The 26,155-nt window shown below is 41.9% G+C and overlaps 1 protein-coding gene across 4 annotated transcripts; it reads right to left on the reverse strand.

Moving 5' to 3' along the window:
• Positions 1-973: 973 nt before the first annotated feature.
• On the reverse strand, positions 974-24,928 carry LOC139405676 (gasdermin-E-like). 4 transcript variants are annotated; one of them, XM_071148091.1, is made up of 10 exons: positions 24,686-24,897; positions 23,815-24,070; positions 14,823-15,027; positions 10,794-10,968; positions 10,559-10,679; positions 9,459-9,584; positions 2,247-2,374; positions 1,915-2,086; positions 1,734-1,807; positions 974-1,639 (listed from the first exon to the last, which is right to left on the reverse strand). In XM_071148091.1, the coding sequence occupies exons 2-10, from the start codon at positions 24,044-24,046 to the stop codon at positions 1,406-1,408; spliced, it is 1,467 nt and encodes a 488-aa protein (XP_071004192.1). In that variant the 5' UTR covers positions 24,047-24,070; positions 24,686-24,897; the 3' UTR covers positions 974-1,405. The 4 variants fall into 4 exon arrangements, with proteins under 4 accessions (XP_071004192.1, XP_071004193.1, XP_071004194.1 ...); XM_071148092.1 differs by having other exon boundaries at positions 1,050-1,639; positions 23,815-24,066; positions 24,686-24,928; XM_071148093.1 differs by having other exon boundaries at positions 1,111-1,639; positions 24,376-24,729.
• Between the last annotated feature and the right edge of the window lie 1,227 nt (positions 24,929-26,155).

The following is a 26,155-nucleotide window of genomic DNA, read 5'->3' on the forward strand; positions in this document are numbered from 1 at the left end:
AGACCATGTAACTAGACCTAGGACCCCTAGACGTAACGAGTCAGGTTACAGACCATGTAACTAGACCTAGGAGCCCTAGACGTAACGAGTCTGGTTACAGACCATGTAACTAGACCTAGGACCCCTAGACGTAATGAGTCAGGTTACAGACCATGTAACTAGACCTAGGAGCCCTAGACGTAACGAGTCTGGTTACAGACCATGTAACTAGACCTAGGACCCCTAGACGTAATGAGTCAGGTTACAGACCATGTAACTAGACCTAGGACCCCTAGACGTAATGAGTCTGGTTACAGACCATGTAACTAGACCTAGGACCCCTAGACGTAACGTTATGGGTTATAGGCTTCCTAACAATACATTAAAAAAGCATTATAACAACTATAAGCTATGCAAGTGACTCTGAAAATAGCCTTGTAGTTTTTGGAATTTTGTACTCTTTTTGAATGGTCTTCAATGGGCAAAAACGTCATTAAAGGCATCTGGCAGAAGTAAATACAACTGCGTTTTGATGAAAAGCCATTATCACGGAAGTATGACGTAGGGATGTGTCATTAATTAATGTACAGTAGTTGGAATTTATGTATTGATTTATATGACAACAACTTGATCAAATAATGGACCTGAAGTTGAGATGTTTATCAATGATGACTAATTATGTATACATTTCAATCAGGACTGACTAATCAGAATACTATTATGTTACTGTATATGTACTAATCAGAATACTATTATGTTACTGTATATGTATGAATTTTCTTTTTAATCCTAGTACTGAATATAATGTGTGTAAATATAATCAAGAATTAGAACAATGACTGTCTGTTCCTTGGTAGAAATGAATGAACTATATCGCCAGACTGGCTAGAATGCTTATCTACACAGGGTGACCTTGGCTCTAGGCGAGGAGGGAAGGCTTGAGAACTATAGAGCCTTTCTACCAGTGTCAAGAAGAGACGGAACATTTAGAAAACGCTGACGTCATTTTCAGTTTATAATCTGTGGTAAAATGTGTAAGGAGCAGTACTCACGAGAATAAACGCAGCTGGTTGATTTCAAAGGCTGGTCTCTGTCCATTTTATACCAATAAGAGTCTTACAACCTCCTATGAATTGACAGAGTGATTAATTTTAATTGGTTATTAAAACAGAGGAATTTAATTCCTGTAACACCATCTGAAACCATAACATTAGGAACACATGGACGCTAATATACCAGCTATACCACATATTGTTTTATACATTTTTCTTCACGTGCATTATCTTGTTTTTTATACTTTTTACTCCTGCTCTAAGTATCTTTGCAATTGTCAACAATACGTTAGAAAATGTGACATTTCTGAAATTCATCCCTGGCGGTGCAGTTTATATATCCACTTTGTAGCACAAGGAATGTTTCTATTCAGCTAAATCTTTCCTAAAGAGGCCAGGCCATTCACAGCGATACTCATGACAAGAGGAAGGTATCCAGGCTGGTCCTTCATCTCTGTCATCAGTGTGTCCTCCTCTCTCTTCAGTGTAACTTCAGAGTGACCAAAGAGACTCTCTGTCCTCTGATACAGCTCCTCCTCAGTCAGAACAGCCAGACCTGCATCTCTCAGCGAGAGGGTCTCCCCACTCCCTGCTGCCACATGCTGCACCTGGAGGACAAGCAGCACAGGAATAAGCTTACATGCACTCTTATCTAAAAGGCCATATAGGACTAGAGGCTCAATCAAGCAGGTGTGAACTCACCAGGATCTGCAGGGCCTGTAAGACTGGAGGACTGCAGCAGGATCCCAACACAGAGAGACCTTCATCTGTCATTCCTGAAGATATAAATATACACACATAGAACCACAGTAGTGAACCTAGTTTCCCAGGAACTGATCAAATAATAACTGGAGAATCCTGTGAAAACTGCTCTCTATCTCACCGTCCATGGCACTGACAATGAGGTGGACGGCACTGAGAAGTGAGGATCTGATCTCGTCCTCATCCTTCCCAACACATTGGTCTACAAGATCCAGAATGGCCTGGACTGTTTCCCTCTCAGACTCTTCCAGATCACCCAGGTCAGGAGTCTCACCATCACACATCTGATCCAGCTGTGATGAGAGAGAGTGAGATATTCATCCCTGCTATTAGGTTGGTGTGTGTGTGTGTGTGTGTGTGTGTGTGTGTGTGTGTGTGTGTGTGTGTGTGTGTGTGTGTGTGTGTGTGTGTGTGTGTGTGTGTTTGGGCCCTGTTTCTGTACGCCTCACTCACCACACTCTCCAGCACACTGACTGCCTCTCTGTCCTCCATGGTTGCCTTGAGGAGCTGGAGCAGAGAGGAACGTGTGTCTGCTGGCAGGACTGACAGCAGCTGGAAATGACCACTCAGTTTCTCCAGTTCTGTCAATACACAAACAACAAACAGTGTTACTTTGTAAAATATTGATCAACGGGTTTTTTATATACCAAAAGTGTGTTAACTTCATAACTAATCAAAAAGAACAACTTAAATATTGAAAATTCTATTCAGTAGACTACATTACATGTTGACCAGACGTTCCATTCAGTAGACTACATTACATGTTGACCAGACGTTCCATTCAGTAGACTACATTACATGTTGACCAGACGTTCCATTCAGTAGACTACATGTTGACCAGATTTTCCATTCAGTAGACTACATGTTGACCAGATGTTCCATTCAGTAGACTACATTACATGTTGACCAAACATTCCATTCAGTAGACTACATTACATGTTGACCAGACGTTCCATTCAGTAGACTACATTACATGTTGACCAGACGTTCCATTCAGTAGACTACATTACATGTTGACCAGACGTTCCATTCAGTAGACTACATGTTGACCAGACGTTCCATTCAGTAGACTACATTACATGTTGACCAGACGTTCCATTCAGTAGACTACATTACATGTTGACCAGACGTTCTATTCAGTAGACTACATTACATGTTGACCAGACGTTCCATTCAGTAGACTACATTACATGTTGACCAGATGTTCCATTCAGTAGACTACATGTTGACCAGACGTTCCATTCAGTAGACTACATGTTGACCAGATGTTCCATTCAGTAGACTACATGTTTACCAGACATTCCATTCGGTAGACTACATTACATGTTGACCAGACATTCCATTCAGTAGACTACATTACATGTTGACCAGACGTTCCATTCAGTAGACTACATTACATGTTGACCAGACGTTCCATTCAGTAGACTACATTACATGTTGACCAGACGTTCCATTCAGTAGACTACATTACATGTTGACCAGATGTTCCATTCAGTAGACTACATTACATGTTGACCAGATGTTCCATTCAGTAGACTACATTACATGTTGACGGGATCGTTCCATTCAGTAGACTACATTACATGTTGACCAGACGTTCCATTCAGTACATTACATGTTGACCAGACGTTCCATTCAGTAGACTACATGTTTACCAGACATTCCATTCAGTAGACTACATTACATGTTGACCAGACGTTCCATTCAGTAGACTACATTACATGTTGACCAGACGTTCCATTCAGTAGACTACATGTTGACCAGATTTTCCATTCAGTAGACTACATGTTGACCAGATGTTCCATTCAGTAGACTACATTACATGTTGACCAAACATTCCATTCAGTAGACTACATTACATGTTGACCAGACGTTCCATTCAGTAGACTACATTACATGTTGACCAGACGTTCCATTCAGTAGACTACATTACATGTTGACCAGACGTTCCATTCAGTAGACTACATGTTGACCAGACGTTCCATTCAGTAGACTACATTACATGTTGACCAGACGTTCCATTCAGTAGACTACATTACATGTTGACCAGACGTTCTATTCAGTAGACTACATTACATGTTGACCAGACGTTCCATTCAGTAGACTACATTACATGTTGACCAGACGTTCCATTCAGTAGACTACATGTTGACCAGATTTTCCATTCAGTAGACTACATGTTGACCAGATGTTCCATTCAGTAGACTACATTACATGTTGACCAAACATTCCATTCAGTAGACTACATTACATGTTGACCAGACGTTCCATTCAGTAGACTACATTACATGTTGACCAGACGTTCCATTCAGTAGACTACATTACATGTTGACCGGACGTTCCATTCAGTAGACTACATGTTGACCGGACGTTCCATTCAGTAGACTACATTACATGTTGACCAGACGTTCCATTCAGTAGACTACATGTTGACCAGACATTCCATTCAGTAGACTACATTACATGTTGACCAGACGTTCCATTCAGTAGACTACATGTTGACCAGAAGTTCCATTCAGTAGACTTCATTACATGTTGACCAGACGTTCCATTCAGTAGACTACATGTTGACCAAACCTTCCATTCAGTAGACTACATGTTGACCAGACGTTCCATTCAGTAGACTACATGTTGACCAGATGTTCCATTCAGTAGACTACATTACATGTTGACCAGACGTTCCATTCAGTAGACTACATTACATGTACACGGATCTGACTTCCGGCGCCTGATCTGACTTCCGGCGCCGACAGAGATGGCCGCCTCGCTTCGCGTTCCTAGGAAACTATGCAGTTTTTTGTTTTTTTACGTGTTATTTCTTACATTAGTACCCCAGGTCATCTTAGGTTTCATTACATACAGTCGAGAAGAACTACTGAATATAAGATCAGCATCAACTCACCATCAGTACGACCAAGAATATGTTTTTCGCGACGCGGATCCTGTGTTCTGCCTTACAAACAGGACAACGGAGTGGATCCTATGCAGCGACCCAAAAAAACGACTCCGAAAGAGAGGGAAACGAGGCGGTCTTCTGGTCAGACTCCGGAGACGGGCACAGCGCACACCACTCCCTAGCATTCTTCTTGCCAATGTCCAGTCTCTTGACAACAAGGTTGATGAAATCCGAGCAAGGGTAGCATTCCAGAGGGACATCAGAGACTGTAACGTTCTTTGCTTCACGGAAACGTGGCTTACTGGAGAGACGCAATCCGAAGCGGTGCAGCCAACAGGTTTCTCCACGCATCGCGCAGACAGGAAAAAACATCTTTCTGGTAAAAAGAGGGGCGGGGGCGTATGCCTTATGACTAACGTCACATGGTGCGATGAAAGAAACATACAGGAACTCAAATCCTTCTGTTCACCTGATTTAGAATTCCTCACAATCAAATGTAGACCGCATTATCTACCAAGAGAATTCTCTTCGATTATAATCACAGCGGTATATATCCCCCCCCAAGCAGACACATCGATGGCTCTGAACGAACTTTATTTAACTCTCTGCAAACTGGAAACAATTTATCCGGAGGCTGCATTCATTGTAGCTGGGGATTTTAACAAGGCTAATCTGAAAACAAGACTCCCCAAATTTTATCAGCATATCGATTGCGCAACCAGGGGAGGAAAGACCTTGGACCATTGTTACTCTAACTTCCGCGACGCATATAAGGCCCTGCCCCGCCCCCCTTTCGGAAAAGCTGACCACGACTCCATTTTGTTGATCCCTGCCTACAGACAGAAACTAAAACAAGAGGCTCCCACGCTGAGGTCTGTCCAACGCTGGTCCGACCAAGCTGACTCCACACTCCAAGACTGCTTCCATCACGTGGACTGGGAGATGTTTCGTATTGCGTCAGATAACAACATTGACGAATACGCTGATTCGGTGTGCGAGTTCATTAGAACGTGCGTTGAAGATGTCGTTCCCATAGCAACGATTAAAACATTCCCTAACCAGAAACCGTGGATTGATGGCAGCATTCGTGTGAAACTGAAAGCGCGAACCACTGCTTTTAATCAGGGCAAGGTGTCTGGTAACATGACCGAATACAAACAGTGCAGCTATTCCCTCCGCAAGGCTATCAAACAAGCTAAGCGCCAGTACAGAGACAAAGTAGAATCTCAATTCAACGGCTCAGACACAAGAGGCATGTGGCAGGGTCTACAGTCAATCACGGACTACAGGAAGAAACCCAGCCCAGTCACGGACCAGGATGTCTTGCTCCCAGGCAGACTAAATAACTTTTTTGCCCGCTTTGAGGACAATACAGTGCCACTGACACGGCCTGCAACGAAAACATGCGGTCTCTCCTTCACTGCAGCCGAGGTGAGTAAGACATTTAAACGTGTTAACCCTCGCAAGGCTGCAGGCCCAGATGGCATCCCCAGCCGCGCCCTCAGAGCATGCGCAGACCAGCTGGCCGGTGTGTTTACGGACATATTCAATCAATCCCTATACCAGTCTGCTGTTCCCACATGCTTCAAGAGGGCCACCATTGTTCCTGTTCCCAAGAAAGCTAAGGTAACTGAGCTAAATGACTACCGCCCCGTAGCACTCACATCCGTCATCATGAAGTGCTTTGAGAGACTAGTCAAGGACCATATCACCTCCACCCTACCTGACACCCTAGACCCACTCCAATTTGCTTACCGCCCAAATAGGTCCACAGACGATGCAATCTCAACCACACTGCACACTGCCCTAACCCATCTGGACAAGAGGAATACCTATGTGAGAATGCTGTTCATCGACTTCAGCTCGGCATTCAACACCATAGTACCCTCCAAGCTCGTCATCAAGCTCGAGACCCTGGGTCTCGACCCCGCCCTGTGCAACTGGGTACTGGACTTCCTGACGGGCCGCCCCCAGGTGGTGAGGGTAGGCAACAACATCTCCTCCCCGCTGATCCTCAACACTGGGGCCCCACAAGGTTGCGTTCTGAGCCCTCTCCTGTACTCCCTGTTCACCCACGACTGCGTGGCCACGCACGCCTCCAACTCAATCATCAAGTTTGCGGACGACACAACAGTGGTAGGCTTGATTACCAACAACGATGAGACGGCCTACAGGGAGGAGGTGAGGGCCCTCGGAGTGTGGTGTCAGGAAAACAACCTCACACTCAACGTCAACAAAACTAAGGAGATGATTGTGGACTTCAGGAAACAGCAGAGGGAACACCCCCCTATCCACATCGATGGAACAGTAGTGGAGAGGGTAGCAAGTTTTAAGTTCCTCGGCATACACATCACAGACAAACTGAATTGGTCCACTCACACAGACAGCATCGTGAAGAAGGCGCAGCAGCGCCTCTTCAACCTCAGGAGGCTGAAGAAATTCGGCTTGTCACCAAAAGCACTCACAAACTTCTACAGATGCACAATCGAGAGCATCCTGGCGGGCTGTATCACCGCCTGGTACGGCAACTGCACCGCCCTCAACCGTAAGGCTCTCCAGAGGGTAGTGAGGTCTGCACAACGCATCACCGGGGGCAAACTACCTGCCCTCCAGGACACCTACACCACCCGATGTCACAGGAAGGCCATAAAGATCATCAAGGACATCAACCACCCGAGCCACTGCCTGTTCACCCCGCTATCATCCAGAAGGCGAGGTCAGTACAGGTGCATCAAAGCTGGGACCGAGAGACTGAAAAACAGCTTCTATCTCAAGGCCATCAGACTGTTAAACAGCCACCACTAACACTGAGTGGCTGCTGCCAACACACTGGCACTGACTCAACTCCAGCCACTTTAATAATGGGAATTGATGGGAAATGATGTAAATATATCACTAGCCACTTTAAACAATGCTACCTTATATAAATGTTACTTACCCTACATTATTCATCTCATACGTATATACTGTACTCTATATCATCGACGGTATCCTTATGTAATACATGTATCACTAGCCACTTTATACTATACTATGCCACTTTGTTTACATACTCATCTCATTTGTACATACTGTACCCGATACCATCTACTGTATCTTGCCTATGCTGCTCTGTACCATCACTCATTCATATATCCTTATGTACATATTCTTTATCCCCTTACACTGTGTACAAGACAGTAGTTTTGGAATTGTTAGTTAGATTACTTGTTATTACTGCATTGTCGGAACTAGAAGCACAAGCATTTCGCTACACTCGCATTAACATCTGCTAACCATGTGTATGTGACAAATAAAATTTGATTTGATTTGATTTGATGTTGACCAGACATTCCATTCAGTAGACTACATTACATGTTGACCAGACGTTCCATTCAGTAGACTACATGTTTACCAGATGTTCCATTCAGTAGACTACATTACATGTTGACCAGACGTTCCATTCAGTAGACTACATGTTGACCAGACGTTCCATTCAGTAGACTACATTCCATTCAGTAGACTACATGTTGACCAGATGTTCCATTCAGTAGACTACATGTTGACCAGACGTTCCATTCAGTAGACTACATTACATGTTGACCAGACGTTCCATTCAGTAGACTACATTACATGTTGACCAGACGTTCCATTCAGTAGACTACATTACATGTTGACCAGACGTTCCATTCAGTAGACTACATGTTGACCAGATGTTCCATTCAGTAGACTACATGTTGACCAGATGTTCCATTCAGTAGACTACATTACATGTTGACCAAACATTCCATTCAGTAGACTACATTACATGTTGACCAGACGTTCCATTCAGTAGACTACATTACATGTTGACCAGACGTTCCATTCAGTAGACTACATTACATGTTGACCAGACGTTCCATTCAGTAGACTACATGTTGACCAGACGTTCCATTCAGTAGACTACATTACATGTTGACCAGACGTTCCATTCAGTAGACTACATTACATGTTGACCAGACGTTCTATTCAGTAGACTACATTACATGTTGACCAGACGTTCCATTCAGTAGACTACATTACATGTTGACCAGATGTTCCATTCAGTAGACTACATGTTGACCAGACGTTCCATTCAGTAGACTACATGTTGACCAGATGTTCCATTCAGTAGACTACATGTTTACCAGACATTCCATTCGGTAGACTACATTACATGTTGACCAGACATTCCATTCAGTAGACTACATTACATGTTGACCAGACGTTCCATTCAGTAGACTACATTACATGTTGACCAGACGTTCCATTCAGTAGACTACATTACATGTTGACCAGACGTTCCATTCAGTAGACTACATTACATGTTGACCAGATGTTCCATTCAGTAGACTACATTACATGTTGACCAGATGTTCCATTCAGTAGACTACATTACATGTTGACGGGATCGTTCCATTCAGTAGACTACATTACATGTTGACCAGACGTTCCATTCAGTACATTACATGTTGACCAGACGTTCCATTCAGTAGACTACATTCCATTCAGTAGACTACATGTTGACCAGATGTTCCATTCAGTAGACTACATGTTGACCAGACGTTCCATTCAGTAGACTACATTACATGTTGACCAGACGTTCCATTCAGTAGACTACATTACATGTTGACCAGACGTTCCATTCAGTAGACTACATTACATGTTGACCAGACATTCCATTCAGTAGACTACATTACATGTTGACCAGACGTTCCATACAGTATGTTGACCACTAAACAGGAGACATTACCCTCCACTGGCATTATTACCTTTGTTCAGATTTAGGGGACTGTTGGCATCAAAGTCGCCTCCAAGGTCCATAAATCCATCCTCTTCAATCTCGTAATTTGACCTAACCTTTTCAAAGCCCCCATTGTTGGAGAAGAGGCACAGCTCTGTGGACAAGAGCAGAAAACAGTCATAACCAGTCACACACAGGCAGAAACAGTGGCTGTACTAAATACAGTGGCTGTACTAAATACAGTGGCTATACTAAATACAGTGGCTATACTAAATACAGTGGCTATACTAAATACAGTGGCTATACTAAATACAGTGGCTATACTAAATACAGTGGATATATTAAATACAGTGGCCATACTAAACACAGTGGCTATACTAAATACAGTGGCTATACTAAATACAGTGGATATACTAAATACAGTGGATATACTAAATACAGTGGCTATACCAAACACAGTGGATATAGTAAATACAGTGGCTATACTAAATACAGTGGATATACTAAATACAGTGGCTATACTAAATACAGTGGCTATACTAAATACAGTGGATATACTAAATACAGTGGCTATACTAAATACAGTGGCTATACTAAATACAGTGGATATACTAAATACAGTGGCTATACTAAATACAGTGGATATACTAAATACAGTGGATATACTAAATACAGTGGCTATACTAAATACAGTGGCTATACTAAATACAGTGGATATACTAAATACAGTGGCTATACTTAATACAGTGGCTATACTAAATACAGTGGGATATACTAAATACAGTGGCTATACTAAATACAGTGGCTATACTAAATACAGTGGATATACTAAATACAGTGGCTATACTAAATACAGTGGATATACTAAATACAGTGGCTATACTAAATACAGTGGCTATACTAAATACAGTGGATATACTAAATACAGTGGCTATACTTAATACAGTGGCTATACTAAATACAGTGGGATATACTAAATACAGTGGCTATACTAAATACAGTGGCTATACTAAATACAGTGGGATATACTAAATACACTGAGGAACATAGACGCTGGCTGTGTACTTTACCATGGTACTTAACCATGCAGCTATACCTGGGACATTGATAAACCATACACTTCCTCACCAAACTTTCCATTGCGTTTGACCTTGAGTTCAATCAGACTGAAGGCCACGACAGTATATTCAGGAATCTTCAGCGACACATCACTCTCTGTCTGAGTACTGCCGCTCTGCTTCATAGAGGCCTGTGGAGGAAATGTCAAATCAGTCAGAGACGTTTGGTGCCCGTTTTCCACTCATGAAAATATGATAAAAACATAATTGACTTCAGTAGAACGCCTAGTAATCCTTCCTACTACCTTCACGTTCAGGGCCACGCAGGCGCTCATGTTGGCTCCTGCATTGCCACGCTTCCGGGCTTTGTTTGTGACCGGGCAAGGTTGTGATGTCATAATCCTCTCCGTCAACACCCCTAATATTGCCCTGGGCTTCTCCCGGGTCTGCTTGATCACAGGGTGGGTCATGTCCAGACGTCTGCAGGAGAGACCCAAATAAATGATGTTATACAAAATATAGAGTGGGCAAGGAAATATTATTTAAAGGTACTAGTTATGCTTCTTACTAGAGGGTTATTCTTGAACTGCAATGTATTTTACATCCCTCGCCTTTGCAACCATGAAAAACCCTTTCAAGGCTCTCTTCAATCTGTAACACTGAAGCGTTACGGATTACGCAAAATAAATGTAAAAGTCGTTTCCGTTTGAGCCGACATATGCAGCGTTTACCAGGGAAATAATCATGCATTTCAATCACACTGCAAAGCTGAATTTCCGTGATCCGGATTGAGTACAGATAGTTTTAGTTGATATTGAACTGAATTTCCGTGATCCGGATTGAGTACAGATAGTTTTAGTTGATATTGAATTGAATTTCCGTGATCCGGATTGAGTACAGCCCTAAAATGACAAATAGTTTTAGTTGATATTGAATTGAATTACCGTGATCTGGATTGAGTACATATAGTTTTAGTTGATATTGAACTGAATTTCCGTGATCTGGATGAGTACAGATAGTTTTAGTTGATATTGAACGGAATTTCCGTGATCTGGATTGAGTACAGATAGTTTTAGTTGATATTGAACTGAATTTCCGTGATCTGGATTGAGTACAGCTAGTTTTAGTTGATATTGAACTGTTTATCAATGTGAAAACAAGTCCTATATAATGCAAAACATAATTTTTATGTTTTTATTGTTTAAAGAACTTAAGGAAAGCAAATTGGTTTGTCCCAGTAGTGATGTGTAGAGTTGTAGGGACATGTTTCGGGGATTTGGAGACATCTATCTATTATTTTGAATGATAGAAGTAAAAGTATTTCACATATTGTATAGATCAATAAAAACAAAGAAGGCTATTAAAATAAAATAAAATTTAACAAATATAATATGTGTCCTTAAGCTTTATGTCATTAGTGTCACCACCTTATAAATCACTCATTAAAATATTATATAAAAGGACAGTAAGCATTCTCTCAAGTGGCAAACTGTTATACTAGCTAATCACAACCTTTAAGTACAGTATGTCAGACATTTGAGTATTTTATTGATCATTTGGTGTGTGTCTAAATAAAAAGTGTATTTGCTGTTACTCAATTTAAATGAAGGGAAATTACATTGTGAGCAAAATACTTAATCATATCTCTTTAGTAAACTATTTTTTAAAAGGTTAATGACTTTTAGATTTGGACATAAACGCTGCATACTGTACATGTCGTCTCAAGTGTAAATGACCTTCCATGGTCCGGACTGAATCTAGACCCTGGGATTCTTTAGTGTTATGCTGATTGTGATAGCAGTGAGGATTCTAAGCTGTATTCTAAGTGTGAGGAAGTTGCTAAATCAGTACAGTTCCACTTCTTTGTCATCTGACAGAACTTCAACCAGAAAACGCCCTTTTTACAACCAGTATACAACCTGACCATGATGTCAGATTAGATGCCAGCATGACCGCATTGCAACCCATTTTGCCCGCTGGTCTTGGGTCTAAATATGGACTCCTTGGGCAGGTGAACCTGTATGATTGTAGTTAACATACCAACCTGGACTCCTTGGGCAGGTGAACCGTATGATTGTAGTTAACATACCAACCTGGACTCCTTGGGCAGGTGAACCGTATGATTGTAGTTAACATACCAACCTGGACTCCTTGGGCAGGTGAACCGTATGATTGTAGTTAACATACCAACCTGGACTCCTTGGGCAGGTGAACCGTATGATTGTAGTTAACATACCAACCTGGACTCCTTGGGCAGGTGAACCGTATGATTGTAGTTAACATACCAACCTGGACTCCTTGGGCAGGTGAACCGTATGATTGTAGTTAACATACCAACCTGGACTCCTTGGGCAGGTGAACCGTGTGATTGTAGTTAACATACCAACCTGGACTCCTTGGGCAGGTGAACCGTATGATTGTAGTTAACATACCAACCTGGACTCCTTGGGCAGGTGAACCGTATGATTGTAGTTAACATACCAACCTGGACTCCTTGGGCAGGTGAACCGTATGATTGTAGTTAACATACCAACTTGGACTCCTTGGGCAGGTGAACCGTATGATTGTAGTTAACATACCAACCTGGACTCCTTGGGCAGGTGAACCGTATGATTGTAGTTAACATACCAACCTGGACTCCTTGGGCAGGTGAACCGTATGATTGTAGTTAACATACCAACCTGGACTCCTTGGGCAGGTGAACCGTAGGATTGTAGTTAACATACCAACCTGGACTCCTTGGGCAGGTGAACCGTATGATTGTAGTTAACATACCAACCTGGACTCCTTGGGCAGGTGAACCGTATGATTGTAGTTAACATACCAACCTGGACTCCTTGGGCAGGTGAACCGTAGGATTGTAGTTAACATACCAACCTGGACTCCTTGGGCAGGTGAACCGTATGATTGTAGTTAACATACCAACCTGGACTCCTTGGGCAGGTGAACCGTATGATTGTAGTTAACATACCAACCTGGACTCCTTGGGCAGGTGAACCATATGATTGTAGTTAACATACCAACCTGGACTCCTTGGGCAGGTGAACCGTATGATTGTAGTTAACATACCAACCTGGACTCCTTGGGCAGGTGAACCGTATGATTGTAGTTAACATACCAACCTGGACTCCTTGGGCAGGTGAACCGTATGATTGTAGTTAACATACCAACCTGGACTCCTTGGGCAGGTGAACCGTATGATTGTAGTTAACATACCAACCTGGACTCCTTGGGCAGGTGAACCGTATGATTGTAGTTAACATACCAACCTGGACTCCTTGGGCAGGTGAACCGTATGATTGTAGTTAACATACCAACCTGGACTCCTTGGGCAGGTGAACCGTATGATTGTAGTTAACATACCAACCTGGACTCCTTGGGCAGGTGAACCGTATGATTGTAGTTAACATACCAACCTGGACTCCTTGGGCAGGTGAACCGTATGATTGTAGTTAACATACCAACCTGAACTCCTTGGGCAGGTGAACCGTATGATTGTAGTTAACATACCAACCTGGACTCCTTGGGCAGGTGAACCGTATGATTGTAGTTAACATACCAACCTGGACTCCTTGGGCAGGTGAACCGTATGATTGTAGTTAACATACCAACCTGGACTCCTTGGGCAGGTGAACCGTATGATTGTAGTTAACATACCAACCTGGACTCCTTGGGCAGGTGAACCGTATGATTGTAGTTAACATACCAACCTGGACTCCTTGGGCAGGTGAACCGTATGATTGTAGTTAACATACCAACCTGGACTCCTTGGGCAGGTGAACCGTATGATTGTAGTTAACATACCAACCTGGACTCCTTGGGCAGGTGAACCGTATGATTGTAGTTAACATACCAACCTGGACTCCTTGGGCAGGTGAACCGTATGATTGTAGTTAACATACCAACCTGGACTCCTTGGGCAGGTGAACCGTATGATTGTAGTTAACATACCAACCTGGACTCCTTGGGCAGGTGAACCGTATGATTGTAGTTAACATACCAACCTGGACTCCTTGGGCAGGTGAACCGTATGATTGTAGTTAACATACCAACCTGGACTCCTTGGGCAGGTGAACCGTATGATTGTAGTTAACATACCAACCTGGACTCAGGGATTGAAGTGAACGTAAATCTGTCTTTCTCCATTTAGTGTAATATGTTACGTTTCGTATGTATTCATTTGTGGATGTCCATCATTCATTTCATATGATATGTTATGAAATACGATTTGTTACTAATTGCAACCCAGATTCACCTGGTCAGTCTGTCACGGAAAGAGCAGGTTTTCTTAATGTTTTGTACACTCAGTGTATGTACAGTATAGGGCAACTCACTTGTCTTTCGAGTAGTTAACCACCTCCTTCACTTCCACCTCCTCCTTCTTCAGTCTGCCAAAGGACGACTCTTGTTCGTTGAAGCATTTTAAGCCCAAGTTAAGTTTTAAATCAGCCGCCAATCCCTCCACATTTCCTTCTGAGTTTATTTCTTTCTTGTCAGCAAATGTCCCACTGTGGTCCACGAAGTCAGACTCCTTCACATCTCAGGGAACATTCAACATTAGAATTCAACATGATCATTTTCATCATTTTTTCATAAAGGGGGAATTCAGACCCGAGTTATGCGCACGTACATTTCATTTATTTCACTTCTATGCACTTTTCTCTCTACACGTATTCTGACCTTGATTTAATTCCCTCATAATTCCACCACCTTCACACACACAGAAACCATGAATAAGGTTGAGCAACCTGTCGGTTCCAAGTGTAAAAACATCGTCTTGGTCCTGCGTAGCTCAGTTGGAAGAGCACGGCGCTGTGGCGCTGTTTTACTCATGTTAGTCTGTCAACCATGTCCAATCACCCACCATCGCCATGTCTATGTTTCTAAAGCCAATCATGTATATAGCCATAGCTTACATTACTTATACAGTGGGGCAAAAAAGTATTTAGTCAGCCACCAATTGTGCAAGTTCTCCCACTTAAAAAGATGAGAGAGGCCTGTCATTTTCATCATAGGTACACTTCAACTATGACAGACAAAATGAGAAAAAAAATCCAGAAAATAACATTGTAGGATTTTTAATTAATTTAATTGCATATTATGGTGGAAAATAAGTATTTGGTCAATAACAAAAGTTTATCTCAATACTTTGTTATATACCCTTTTTTGGCAATGACAGAGGTCAAACGTTTTCTGTAAGCCTTCACAAGGTTTTCACACACTGTCGCTGGTATTTTGGCCCATTCCTCCATGCAGATCTCCTCTAGAGCAGTGATGTTTTGGGGCTGTTGCTTGGCAACACGGACTTTCAACTCCCTCCAAAGATGTTCTATGGGGTTGAGATCTGGAGACTGGCTAGGCCACTCCAGGACCTTGAAATGCTTCTTACGAAGCCACTCCTTCGTTGCCCGGGCAGTGTGTTTGGGATCATTGTCATGCTGAAAGACCCAGCCACGTTTCATCTTCAATGCCCTTGCTGATGGTAGGCTTTGTTACTTTGGTCCCAGCTCTCTGCAGGTCATTCACTAGGTCCCCCCGTGTGGTTCTGGGATTTTTGTTCACCGTTCTTGTGATCATTTTGACCCCACTGGGTGAGATCTTGCGTGGAGCCCCAGATCGAGGGAGATTATCAGTGGTATTGTATGTCTTCCATTTCCTAATAATTGATCCCACAGTTGATTTCTTCAAACCAAGCTGCTTACCTATTGCAGATTCAGTCTTCCCAGCCTGGTGCAGGTCTACAATTTTGTTTCTGGTGTCCTTTGACAGCTCTTTGGTCTTGGCCATAGTGGAGTTTGGAGTGTGACTGTTTGAGGTTGTGGACAGGTGTCTTTTATACTGATAACAAGTTCAAACAGGTGCCATTAATACAGGTAACGAGTGGAGGACAGAGGAGCCTCTTAAAGAAGAAATTACAGGTCTGTGAGAGCCAGAAATCTTGCTTGTTTGTAGGTGACCAAATACTTATTTTCCACCATAATTTGCAAATAAATTCATAAAAAATCCTACAATGTGATTTTCTGAAATTTTTTTTCTAATTTTGTCTGTCATAGTTGAAGTGTACCTATGATGAAAATTACAGGCCTCTCTCATCTTTTTAAGTGGGAGAACTTGCACAATTGGTGGCTGACTAAATGCTTTTTTGCCCCACTGTATATCTATGAGGGGCGGCAGGTAGCATAGCGGTTAAAAGTGTTGGGTCTGTATCAGAAAGGTTGCTGGTTCAAATCCCAGAGCCGACAAGGTGAAAAATCTGTCGTTCTGGTCTTGAGCATGGCAATTAATCCCCAACAACTGCTCCCCATGTCCCAATGATGTTGATTAAGGCAGCCCCCCACACCTCTCTCATTCAGACACATTTCACTTGAATGCATTCAGTTGTGCAGCTGACTAGCCCATTTGTTTGGGAATTAAAATCAGTCAGGTGACATATCAGCATGATTAATATCAGCATGATATAGCCAAAGTTAACTAATTTGCCATGATGCTTCATTAGCATACTTGCTTGAATACCGACTAATGTCCCATTAACACCATGTACTCTTGTAGGCTAAATGTCATAGAATATGAGGTGTGAAAGAGACGACTGGGTTTGATGTCAGAAGTTAATGGTTTTCTAGAGAAAGCCAGATGGCGTTGGAATGTGTTGGGGGACGGAACGAGAGCCTGTCGTCGGAAGGAGTGGACCAAAGCTCAGAGTGAAAAGTGTTCATGATTTATTTTATTATCAAAAAACACTCGAACGAAGTAACAAAACAAAAGCGAACAGTTCTGTCAGGTAACAGAGACTAAACAGAAAATAAATACCCACAAAACACAGGTGGGAAAAAGGCTGCCTAAGTATGATTCCCAATCAGAGACAACGATAGACAGCTGCCTCTGATTGGGAACCATACTCGGCCAAAACAAAGAAATAGACAACATAGAACGCACACCCAAAATAACACCCTGACCTGACCAAATAGAGAAATAAAACGTCTCTCTAAGGTCAGGGTGTGACATTTAGCCTAGTTTACATTAGGTTTCCATTGTATTGCTAATTGTTCTTGTGGTAGTGTGATACATTCATCCTGTTAGTTACAGCCCCATAAGGGAGTGGATGTCCTGCTTGCAGACATTTGCCACCTCAGGGGTTTGGCCTGTCGATGCGGCAACATGCCAGCTCCGAGGAAGAAAAGGTGGCATGACCTCTTTCAGAAGGTACTGTATGTATTATGACGAGAGATAATGGCCATGCATAGGCCTATGACATTTTAACTTTGTGTTCATCTAGAAAACAGACTGTTTATAAAAATACCTGTCATTAAATGTAGGTCTTAAACACTAATAAACAGAAACTTTATTACAATATTAGGCCATCAAATTGTCATGGCATATTGTTACAAAGAGACTATACACAGTATCAAAGTCTCAAGCTGTGATCTTATCAACCAATCATTACAGGTTAAGGAAAGTTCCAGAGAGAGCTGGAGATCATCACCCCTTGACTCCCGGATTCGGGTGTGGGAGAGACGTAGTGGGGCGAGCTGCTTGAGAGTGGTGTGAGATGGTGAAGTCACCAGCAGAGGACTTCCTAACACATGCTTCCTTATAACAACAACCTGATTTTCACTGTACCCTGCAATTATATATGTTACATGTTACGGTGTGAGTGGTGTGAGATACTGAGATATTAAATAAATGTTAGAGAAGAAGCATAGAATATGAGGAGTGAAAGAGACGACTGGGTTTGATGTCAGAAGTTAATGGTTTTCTAGAGAAAGCCAGATGGCGTTGGAATGTGTTGGGGGACGGAACGAGAGCACCGTGTTGATACAGGAAAGACAGATGGACATCTGTGGATTAGGTGAAGGAGGGGTTGAGGTCAGGAGGTGAGGACAGGTCACCTTAAGGGAGTAATAAAGGTTTGATATCCTGTTACCCGTTTCCTGTAGAACCATAAGATGTAAGGATTGGAGAGAAGGAGTGTCTTAAGTGGGATGAATATAACTGTGATGGTGAGAAATGTTTTTCTGTCTGAATTACAACTGTACAGAACCTTTGGGCAGAATTAAACTTGATTAAAGCTTATCTAGTGTCCGTTGGTTATTTACTCTGAAAAATAAGAACCTAACAGATGGCGCTGCGAGCAGAGTTCACCATGATTTGTCATCAAACCAAAGAGTCCACATCAGTGGAGCAGAGCTGGCAACAAACAAGGTGGGCTAGTTCCTATATCTGTTTCCACTCATTTTGACATCTTGGGGAAATGAGAATCGTTCGCTGAACTAATTATGGGATACCGACCTGGAGAGCCTGAGTTTAATTATATAAGCCCATTGTGTAACAACCGGTCGTAGCTTTATAGTAAATGGTAAGGCCCGGAATGTAAACTCATACAGGCAGTAAGGTAAGTCCTAGGGGGTAACTCCCTAGTGGGTTGGTTCCTGCTATTACTATAAAGTCAATAGTAAATCCCAGTGGGTTAATACCTGTGATTACTATAAATATAGGGTAAGTCCCTTAAGGTAAGCCCGCACAGGCTGGAACCTACGAAGGGTGAGTTCTAGGGGGTAAATCCCGGCGGGGTTGGTTCCCTGCATAGCCATAACGGGGTGAGTTGTATTGGTCATAAAAGTGTGTGTGAATGGAAGGTTAGTTGTGTGCCCAGTTGGGGTGGTAAACCATTGCAGATTATGTGGAAATAGGAAGACAAGTGTGAATTATTTTGATGATGTGGGTTATCAATAATAATGATATTTGAGGAAGTACTGGAATAGGACATACCATTATGTGGAAGGAAATAAAATTATGTGGATATATTGAAGCAACATCTCAAGACATCAGTCAGGAAGTTAAAGCTTGGTCGCAAATGGGTCTTCCAAATGGACAATGACCCCAAGCATACATCCAAAGTTGTGGCAAAATGACTTAAGGACAATAAAGTCAAGGTATTGGAATGGCCATCACAAAGCCCTGACCTCAATCCTATAGAACATTTGTGTGTGTGAGCAAGGAGGCCTACAAACCTGACTCAGTTACACCAGCTCTGTCAGGAGGAATGGGCCAAAATTCACCCAATTTATTGTTTGGAGGCTTGTGGAAGGCTACCCCGAAACGTTTGACCCAAGTTAAACAATTTAAAGGCAATGTTACCAAATACGAATTGAGTGTATGTAAACTTCTGACCCACTGGGAATGTGATGAAAGAAATAAAAGCTGAAATAAATAATTCTCTCTACTATTATTCTGACATTTCACTTAAAATAAATTGGTGATCCTAAATCACCAAAGTAGGGGAATTTTTATTAGGATTAAATGTCAGATATTGTCACGCCGTGGTCTTAGTATTTTGTGTTTTCCTTATTATTTTGGTCAGGCCAGGATGTGACATGGGTTATTTATGTGGTGTGTTTTGTCTTGGGGTTTTTGTAGGTTATGGGATTGTGGTATAGTAGAGTTGTCTAGGTAAGTCTATGGTTGCCTAGAGTGGTTCTCAATCAGAGGCAGGTGTTTATCGTTGTCTCTGATTGGGAACCATATTTAGGCAGCCATATTCTTTGAGTGTTTCGTGGGTGATTATTCCTGTCTCTGTGTTTGTTTGCCCAGATAGGGCTGTTTCGGGTTGTTACGTTTAGTGGTTTGTATTGTTCGTTATTATCTTTATTAAAGATGTATCGCGATAACCACGCTGCATTTTGGTCCTCCTCTCTTTCGACACAAGAAAACCTTAACAGATATTGTGAAAAACTGAGTTTAAATGTATTTAGCTAAGGTGTATGTAAACTTCCGACTTCAACTATATATACAGTCGTGGCCAAAAGTTGAGAATGACACAAATATTAATTTTCACAAAGTTTGCTGCTTCAGTGTCTTTAGATATTTTTGTCAGATGTTACTATGGAATACTGACGTATAATTACAAGCTTTTCATAAGTGTCAAAGGCTTTTATTGACAATTACATGAAGTTGATGCAAAGAGTCAATGTTTGCAGTGTTGACCCTTCTTTTTCAAGACCTCTGCAATCCGCCCTGGCATGCTGTCAATTAACTTCTGATCCACATCCTGACTGATGGCAGCCCATTCTTGCATAATCAATGCTTGGAGTTTGTCAGAATTTGTGGGTTTATGTTTGTCCACCCGCCTCTTGAGGATTGACCACAAGTTCTCAATGGGATTAAGATCTGGGGAGTTTCCTGGCCATGGACCCAAAATATCGATGTTTTGTTCCCCGAGCCACTTAGTTATCACTTTTGCCTTATAGCAAGGTGCCCCATCATGCTGGAAAAGGCATTGTTCATCACCAAACTGTCCTGGATGGTTGGGAGAAGTTGCTCTCTGAGGATGTGTTGGTACCATTCTTTATTCATGGCTGTGTTCTTAGGCAAAATTGTGAGTGAGCCCACTCCCTTGGCTGAGAAGCAACCCCACACATGAATGGTCTCAGGATGCTTTACTGTTGGCATGACACAGGACTGATGGTAGCGCTCACCTTGTCTTCTCCGGACAAGCTTTTTTTTTGGATGCCCCAAACAATCGGAAAGAGGATTCATCAGAGAAAATGACTTAACCCCAGTCCTCAGCAGTCCAATCCCTGTACCTTTTGCAGAATATCAGTCTGTCCTTGATGTTTTGCCTGGAGAGAAGTGGCTTCTTTGCTGACGGCACGTGTTTCCTTGCAGGTAACCATGATTGACAGAGGAAGAACAATGATTCCAAGCACCACCCTCCTTTTGAAGATTCTAGTCTGTTATTCGAACTCAATCAGCATGACAGAGTGATCTCCAGCCTTGTCCTCTCACACCTATGTTAACGAGAGAATCACTGACATGATGTTGGCTGGTCCTTTTGTGGCAGGGCTGAAATGCAGTGGAAATGTTTTATTGGGATTCAGTTCATTTGCATGGCAAAGAGGGACTTTGCAATTAATTGCAATTCATCTGATCACTCTTCATAACATTCTGGAGTATATGCATATTGCCATCATACAAACTGAGGCAGCAGACTTTGTGAAAATTTATATTTGTGTCATTCTAAAAACGTTTAGCCACTATATATATATACATATATACACATATACATTATATACATTATATACATTATATATATATATATATATATTATATATATACACATTATATACATATATACATATATTTCACTGTGACCTGCTGCAACTGACTCAGGCAGTGAGGCAGGCTGTTGCTGAGTGAGTGAGTTAGGGGAGTGCTGGAAGGGTGTGTATGTTGAGTCACTCGATTAGGGTGGTTGAGAGATAACTGCTGCAGGCAGCTTAGTCCATTATTGGCTGAGTCACATGAGTGAGAGGAGACAAAGCAGCACACACACACTTTATGACAACTTTTTACCAGTTGTAGGTAGGCTATTTAGAATGCCATTATGGAGTCACCTATTTTTTCCAACCATTTTACAATAAAACATGTTAACACGCTACAACTGATGCGCATCAAGAAATAACAGTGACAAAACACAGGATAACCACTTTGGGCGCATTAGAATAATTCACGTGGAGGTGGTTTAAACTCCCTTCTAATGTGGACTGGGTTTTACACATGCTCAGTTCTACGGTTTCCGGGGATGTGCTAGTGGAAATCCTAAATGGAAGTTCTGGAACTCCCTGGCTGATTCTGTGATTGGGAAAAGTCCTCAATGAAACAGACAAATGTGAAGAATGACACGTTTGCATCCGTCGACCTATTAGCCTGTTAACTGATATGCCGTTGCTGGCTACTGTAGAATATCATTTGACAAAATAAATATGTTGAAATGGAGTTGCTGGAGTCGATGCAAATCAATTTGTGCTACTTGTTTAGCCTACTTGGAGCTGGAACACGGATTTAATAAATAGCCTGTAACTTCAGTTTAATGTTGTTGTAACCTTGTGTTATTATGCAGTTATTAATGGCCATGTTAGGTTTATTAAATTGTAAGTTATCAAAGCTCTATTGCAATTGTCATCAATTGTTAGAATGCATTAGATTGACAGTAAGAGTCAGTCAGATTAGGCTACAGGTAAACAAACACTGGCTGTTGTTGACAAGCATAGTCAGTTCATTACATATTATTCATTTTTAATTCAGTGATTGAAATGATGACCTCATCCCCAGTAGCCTATTCCAGCAGGCTATTGGTTAACACAAGCACCCTGCCTGAGGGGCTGCTCTGGTGTTTACCTGGGTTTAAAATATCTATAATTATGTACATGCGCTAAATGGATTTATTTCCAATTATAAACCGGGTTCGAGCCCTGAATGCTGATTGGCTGACAGCCATGCTATATCAGACCGCGTACCATGGGTATGACAAAACGTTTATTTTTACTCTTCTAATTACGTTGGTAACCAGTTTATAATAACCAGTTTAAACTGGTAACTAGTTTATATAGGGGCGGCAGGGTAGCCTATTGGTTAAAGCGTTGGACTAGTAACTGGAAGGTTGCAAGTTCAAATCCCCGAACCGACAAGGTACAAATCTGTCGTTCTGCCCCTGAACAGACAGTTAACCCACTGTTCCTAGGCCGTCATTGAAAATAAGAATTTGTTCTTAACTGACTTGCCTAGTTAAATAAAGGTAAAACACATGTAAAAAATGGCCAATATCCCACAGCCAAAGGCTGTATCCAGGCACTTGGCGTTTCATTGTGCGTTTAAGAACAGCCCTTAGCCGTGGTATATTGGCCATATACCACATCACCTCGGGGCTTATTGATAGGATCCCTGTCTTATAAGAGTTTATTGTTTATCTTGTCATTATTGTACTGCCGTGTATTGTTTATATGGTCTGTCTTTGAGTTTAATATCGACATCCATTGATGGAAAATTATCTGGTGAGTTTAATAAGGGCAAATTATATTTTCTCTTGCGACATATTCAAATTCCTATATTTTATCATGTTATAGTTTGCAATAAATATTATTTGGATGAAAACCGAATTTTGCTTCTAACGTCGTTACAAGTTTCGTAAATATTCCTTCTATTTGGTTCGATAACGTTAATGGAAAAAAGGTTTATTGCTGATGGAAATAAAGGTTGGACTAGTTTTCAGGCCTTTTTGGGTGGGTTTTGCGTAGTCAACGCTTGGGATTTTTTTTTTTGACCTGGCAACCCTGCCAGAGGGGCTGTTTTTTATTTTTTTTATTTGACCTTTATTTAACTAGGCAAGTCAGTTAAGAACAAATTCTTATTTTCAATGAAGGCCTAGGAACAGTGGGTTAACTGCCTTGTTCGGCCGGCAGAACGACAGATTTTTAACTTGTCAGCTCGGGGATTCGATCTTGCAACCTTTCAGTTAATAGTCCAACGCTAGTCCAATGTTCTGGTGTTTACCTGGGTTTAAAGGTTTGTCTTCATGTTCTCCGGGTTTCAGCACATCACTCAGGGAAAAGCCTCTGGACTGGTATTTCGGTTCCTGCCAGAAGCATCCACATCTGGGCCTGGTCTTCACAATGAGTGAGAGGAGATTCAGTTTACCAGAGCTGTCGTTCAGACTGGACACAGGAATCAGGCTACCGTTAGAATCTACTTCCTTCAACATGGATTTCACGGCCTTGGAAATCATGATGGTGGTGGATCGTGTTTCTGGCTGCAGCAGATGACAAAGACACAAATGACAAAGATGTCTAAGAAACAAAACTAGGATGAACACATAAACACTCAATACAACAGCTTCAGAAGAGCATTCTAAATACATTTCACAGTTGGCAAGACACTCAATAATACAAACACAAGGTTCAATTTCCCTGGGAAAAGAGTGGATCAGAACAGAGTAGCATTGCTTTTGACAAGACAGGAATACAGACAGGAAATAATTTCAGTCAAAATTGTTGGTCATTCAAGACAATCGAAAGCATGCTGTATTTTAGTCTGATCGCAACACTGCTTCAATACCTGGTTCCCACTGCTTCTTCCTCTGGGTCCTTATGACTTAGAGATACGTTATGAATGAGATAGGAATATGTCTGAAATGCATTAGCTAAGAGTTCATTACATACTAGTAGGAGGAGTCTCTTTTACTGGGAAACTGTCCTGTTCCACTCTTACATTCCTGCTCTTCACTTCTGTTTTATTTCATGAGAAAATAACTTCTCTAGAAGCAGTTAGAGCTACATGCCACATTACTGGGAAGTATATTCTGGTTTGATGTGTTGTCATCCTCATAGCATCCATCAACCAAGCAGACGTTAGTTCCTACAAGTACCTGGATGTCCGTATGAACAATGTGCGTCGCTGGAAATTCCAAGTAGAGTGTCTGCTCCAGTGTCCAACAACGCCTCTATTTCCTACACAGACTCAGGGTTATTAGAGTTACCAGAGAATAATGCTCCTGGTCTTACATGTAATAACTCAGTAACTCATCCACTTTCACTTTCACTTCAGGCTACCGAAGCACAGCTTTGTTTTTACACTGCTGCTACTTCCTGTTTATTATCTAGGGGAGGCCGGGGAAGGGGATTCTGGGGTAGGGGATGCTGGGATAGGGGATGCTGGGGTAGGGGATGCTGGGGTAGGGGATGCTGGGGGAGGCCGTCATTGTAAATAAAAAAGTCTTAACTGACTTGCCTAGTTAAATCATTGTTTAATTTTATAAAGTATCATTCACAACCTTTGTGTCCAACGTGTGGTAAATCAGTTGTCCAACCTGAGTGTGTACGGGGCCTAACTGTTACTACAGGGTCAGAAAGTCACATCCATATACTTCACCACTGTACCGTAGGAGAGTCCAACACCAACAGACACTTATCAGTTCCAAAGTGCAAAAACAGATCTCAAGGTCAAGTGTTAGTTTCAGTTTGAACAAATCCCAGGAGCCTTGCAGTAATAACATACTGTAGTATAGGGTTTCTGATGACAAAATGTCTATGTTGTTCAAACACTGTGAATCAGACATCACAGGAATGGACCATCATACTGACTCCACATATTCAGCATTGGGGATGTTATCTTTGAGTATAGAATCATTATTAAAAAGAATAACATCTTCATCACCCTGGTATTCAAGATTACCAGGGTGCTGGACTTCCTCTTATACTTTTTGAACCTGGTAGCACAGTAATGTGAGAACGTTGACACTTTCAAATGAGTCTACAACAATAACAGACTTGTTTTTGGGACATGATTCTGGTGAACAGGATTTTGAACAGGATTCTGTTTCTGTTGTTGTCATACGGGTCACTTGACAATGTGTAGGACCCCTGTCTTCTGTCTTGCTCATTCACCCTCTGAATGACACACACACACAATCTATGTCTTCATTGTCTCAAGGCTTGAAAATTGTCATTTAACCAGTCTCCTCCCCTTCATCTACTCTGACTGAAGTGGATTTAACAAGTGTCATCAATAAAGGATCATTCACCTGGACTCACCTGGTCAGTCTGTCATGGAGAGAGCAGGGGTTCTTAATGTTTAGTACACTCTGAGAATAACTATTATTTTAATGTAATGTAATGTAATATCTTATGTTGTTCTTGTCTATAACCGTTCTGTAACTTGTAATGTATTTTTCGGTTTCATGTGGACTCCAGGAAGAGTAGCTGCTGCATGTGCAGTATCTAATGGGGATCCTAATAAACTACCCCCCCCCCCCTTTAATGTCCCACTTTATGTTGTATTATCTAATGGGGATCTAATAAACTACCCCCCTTTAATGTCCCTCCCTCCCTCCCTCCCT

The sequence above is a fragment of the Oncorhynchus clarkii genome, chromosome 3, assembly GCF_045791955.1.
Source record: "Oncorhynchus clarkii lewisi isolate Uvic-CL-2024 chromosome 3, UVic_Ocla_1.0, whole genome shotgun sequence".
Classification (NCBI taxonomy): domain Eukaryota; kingdom Metazoa; phylum Chordata; class Actinopteri; order Salmoniformes; family Salmonidae; genus Oncorhynchus; species Oncorhynchus clarkii.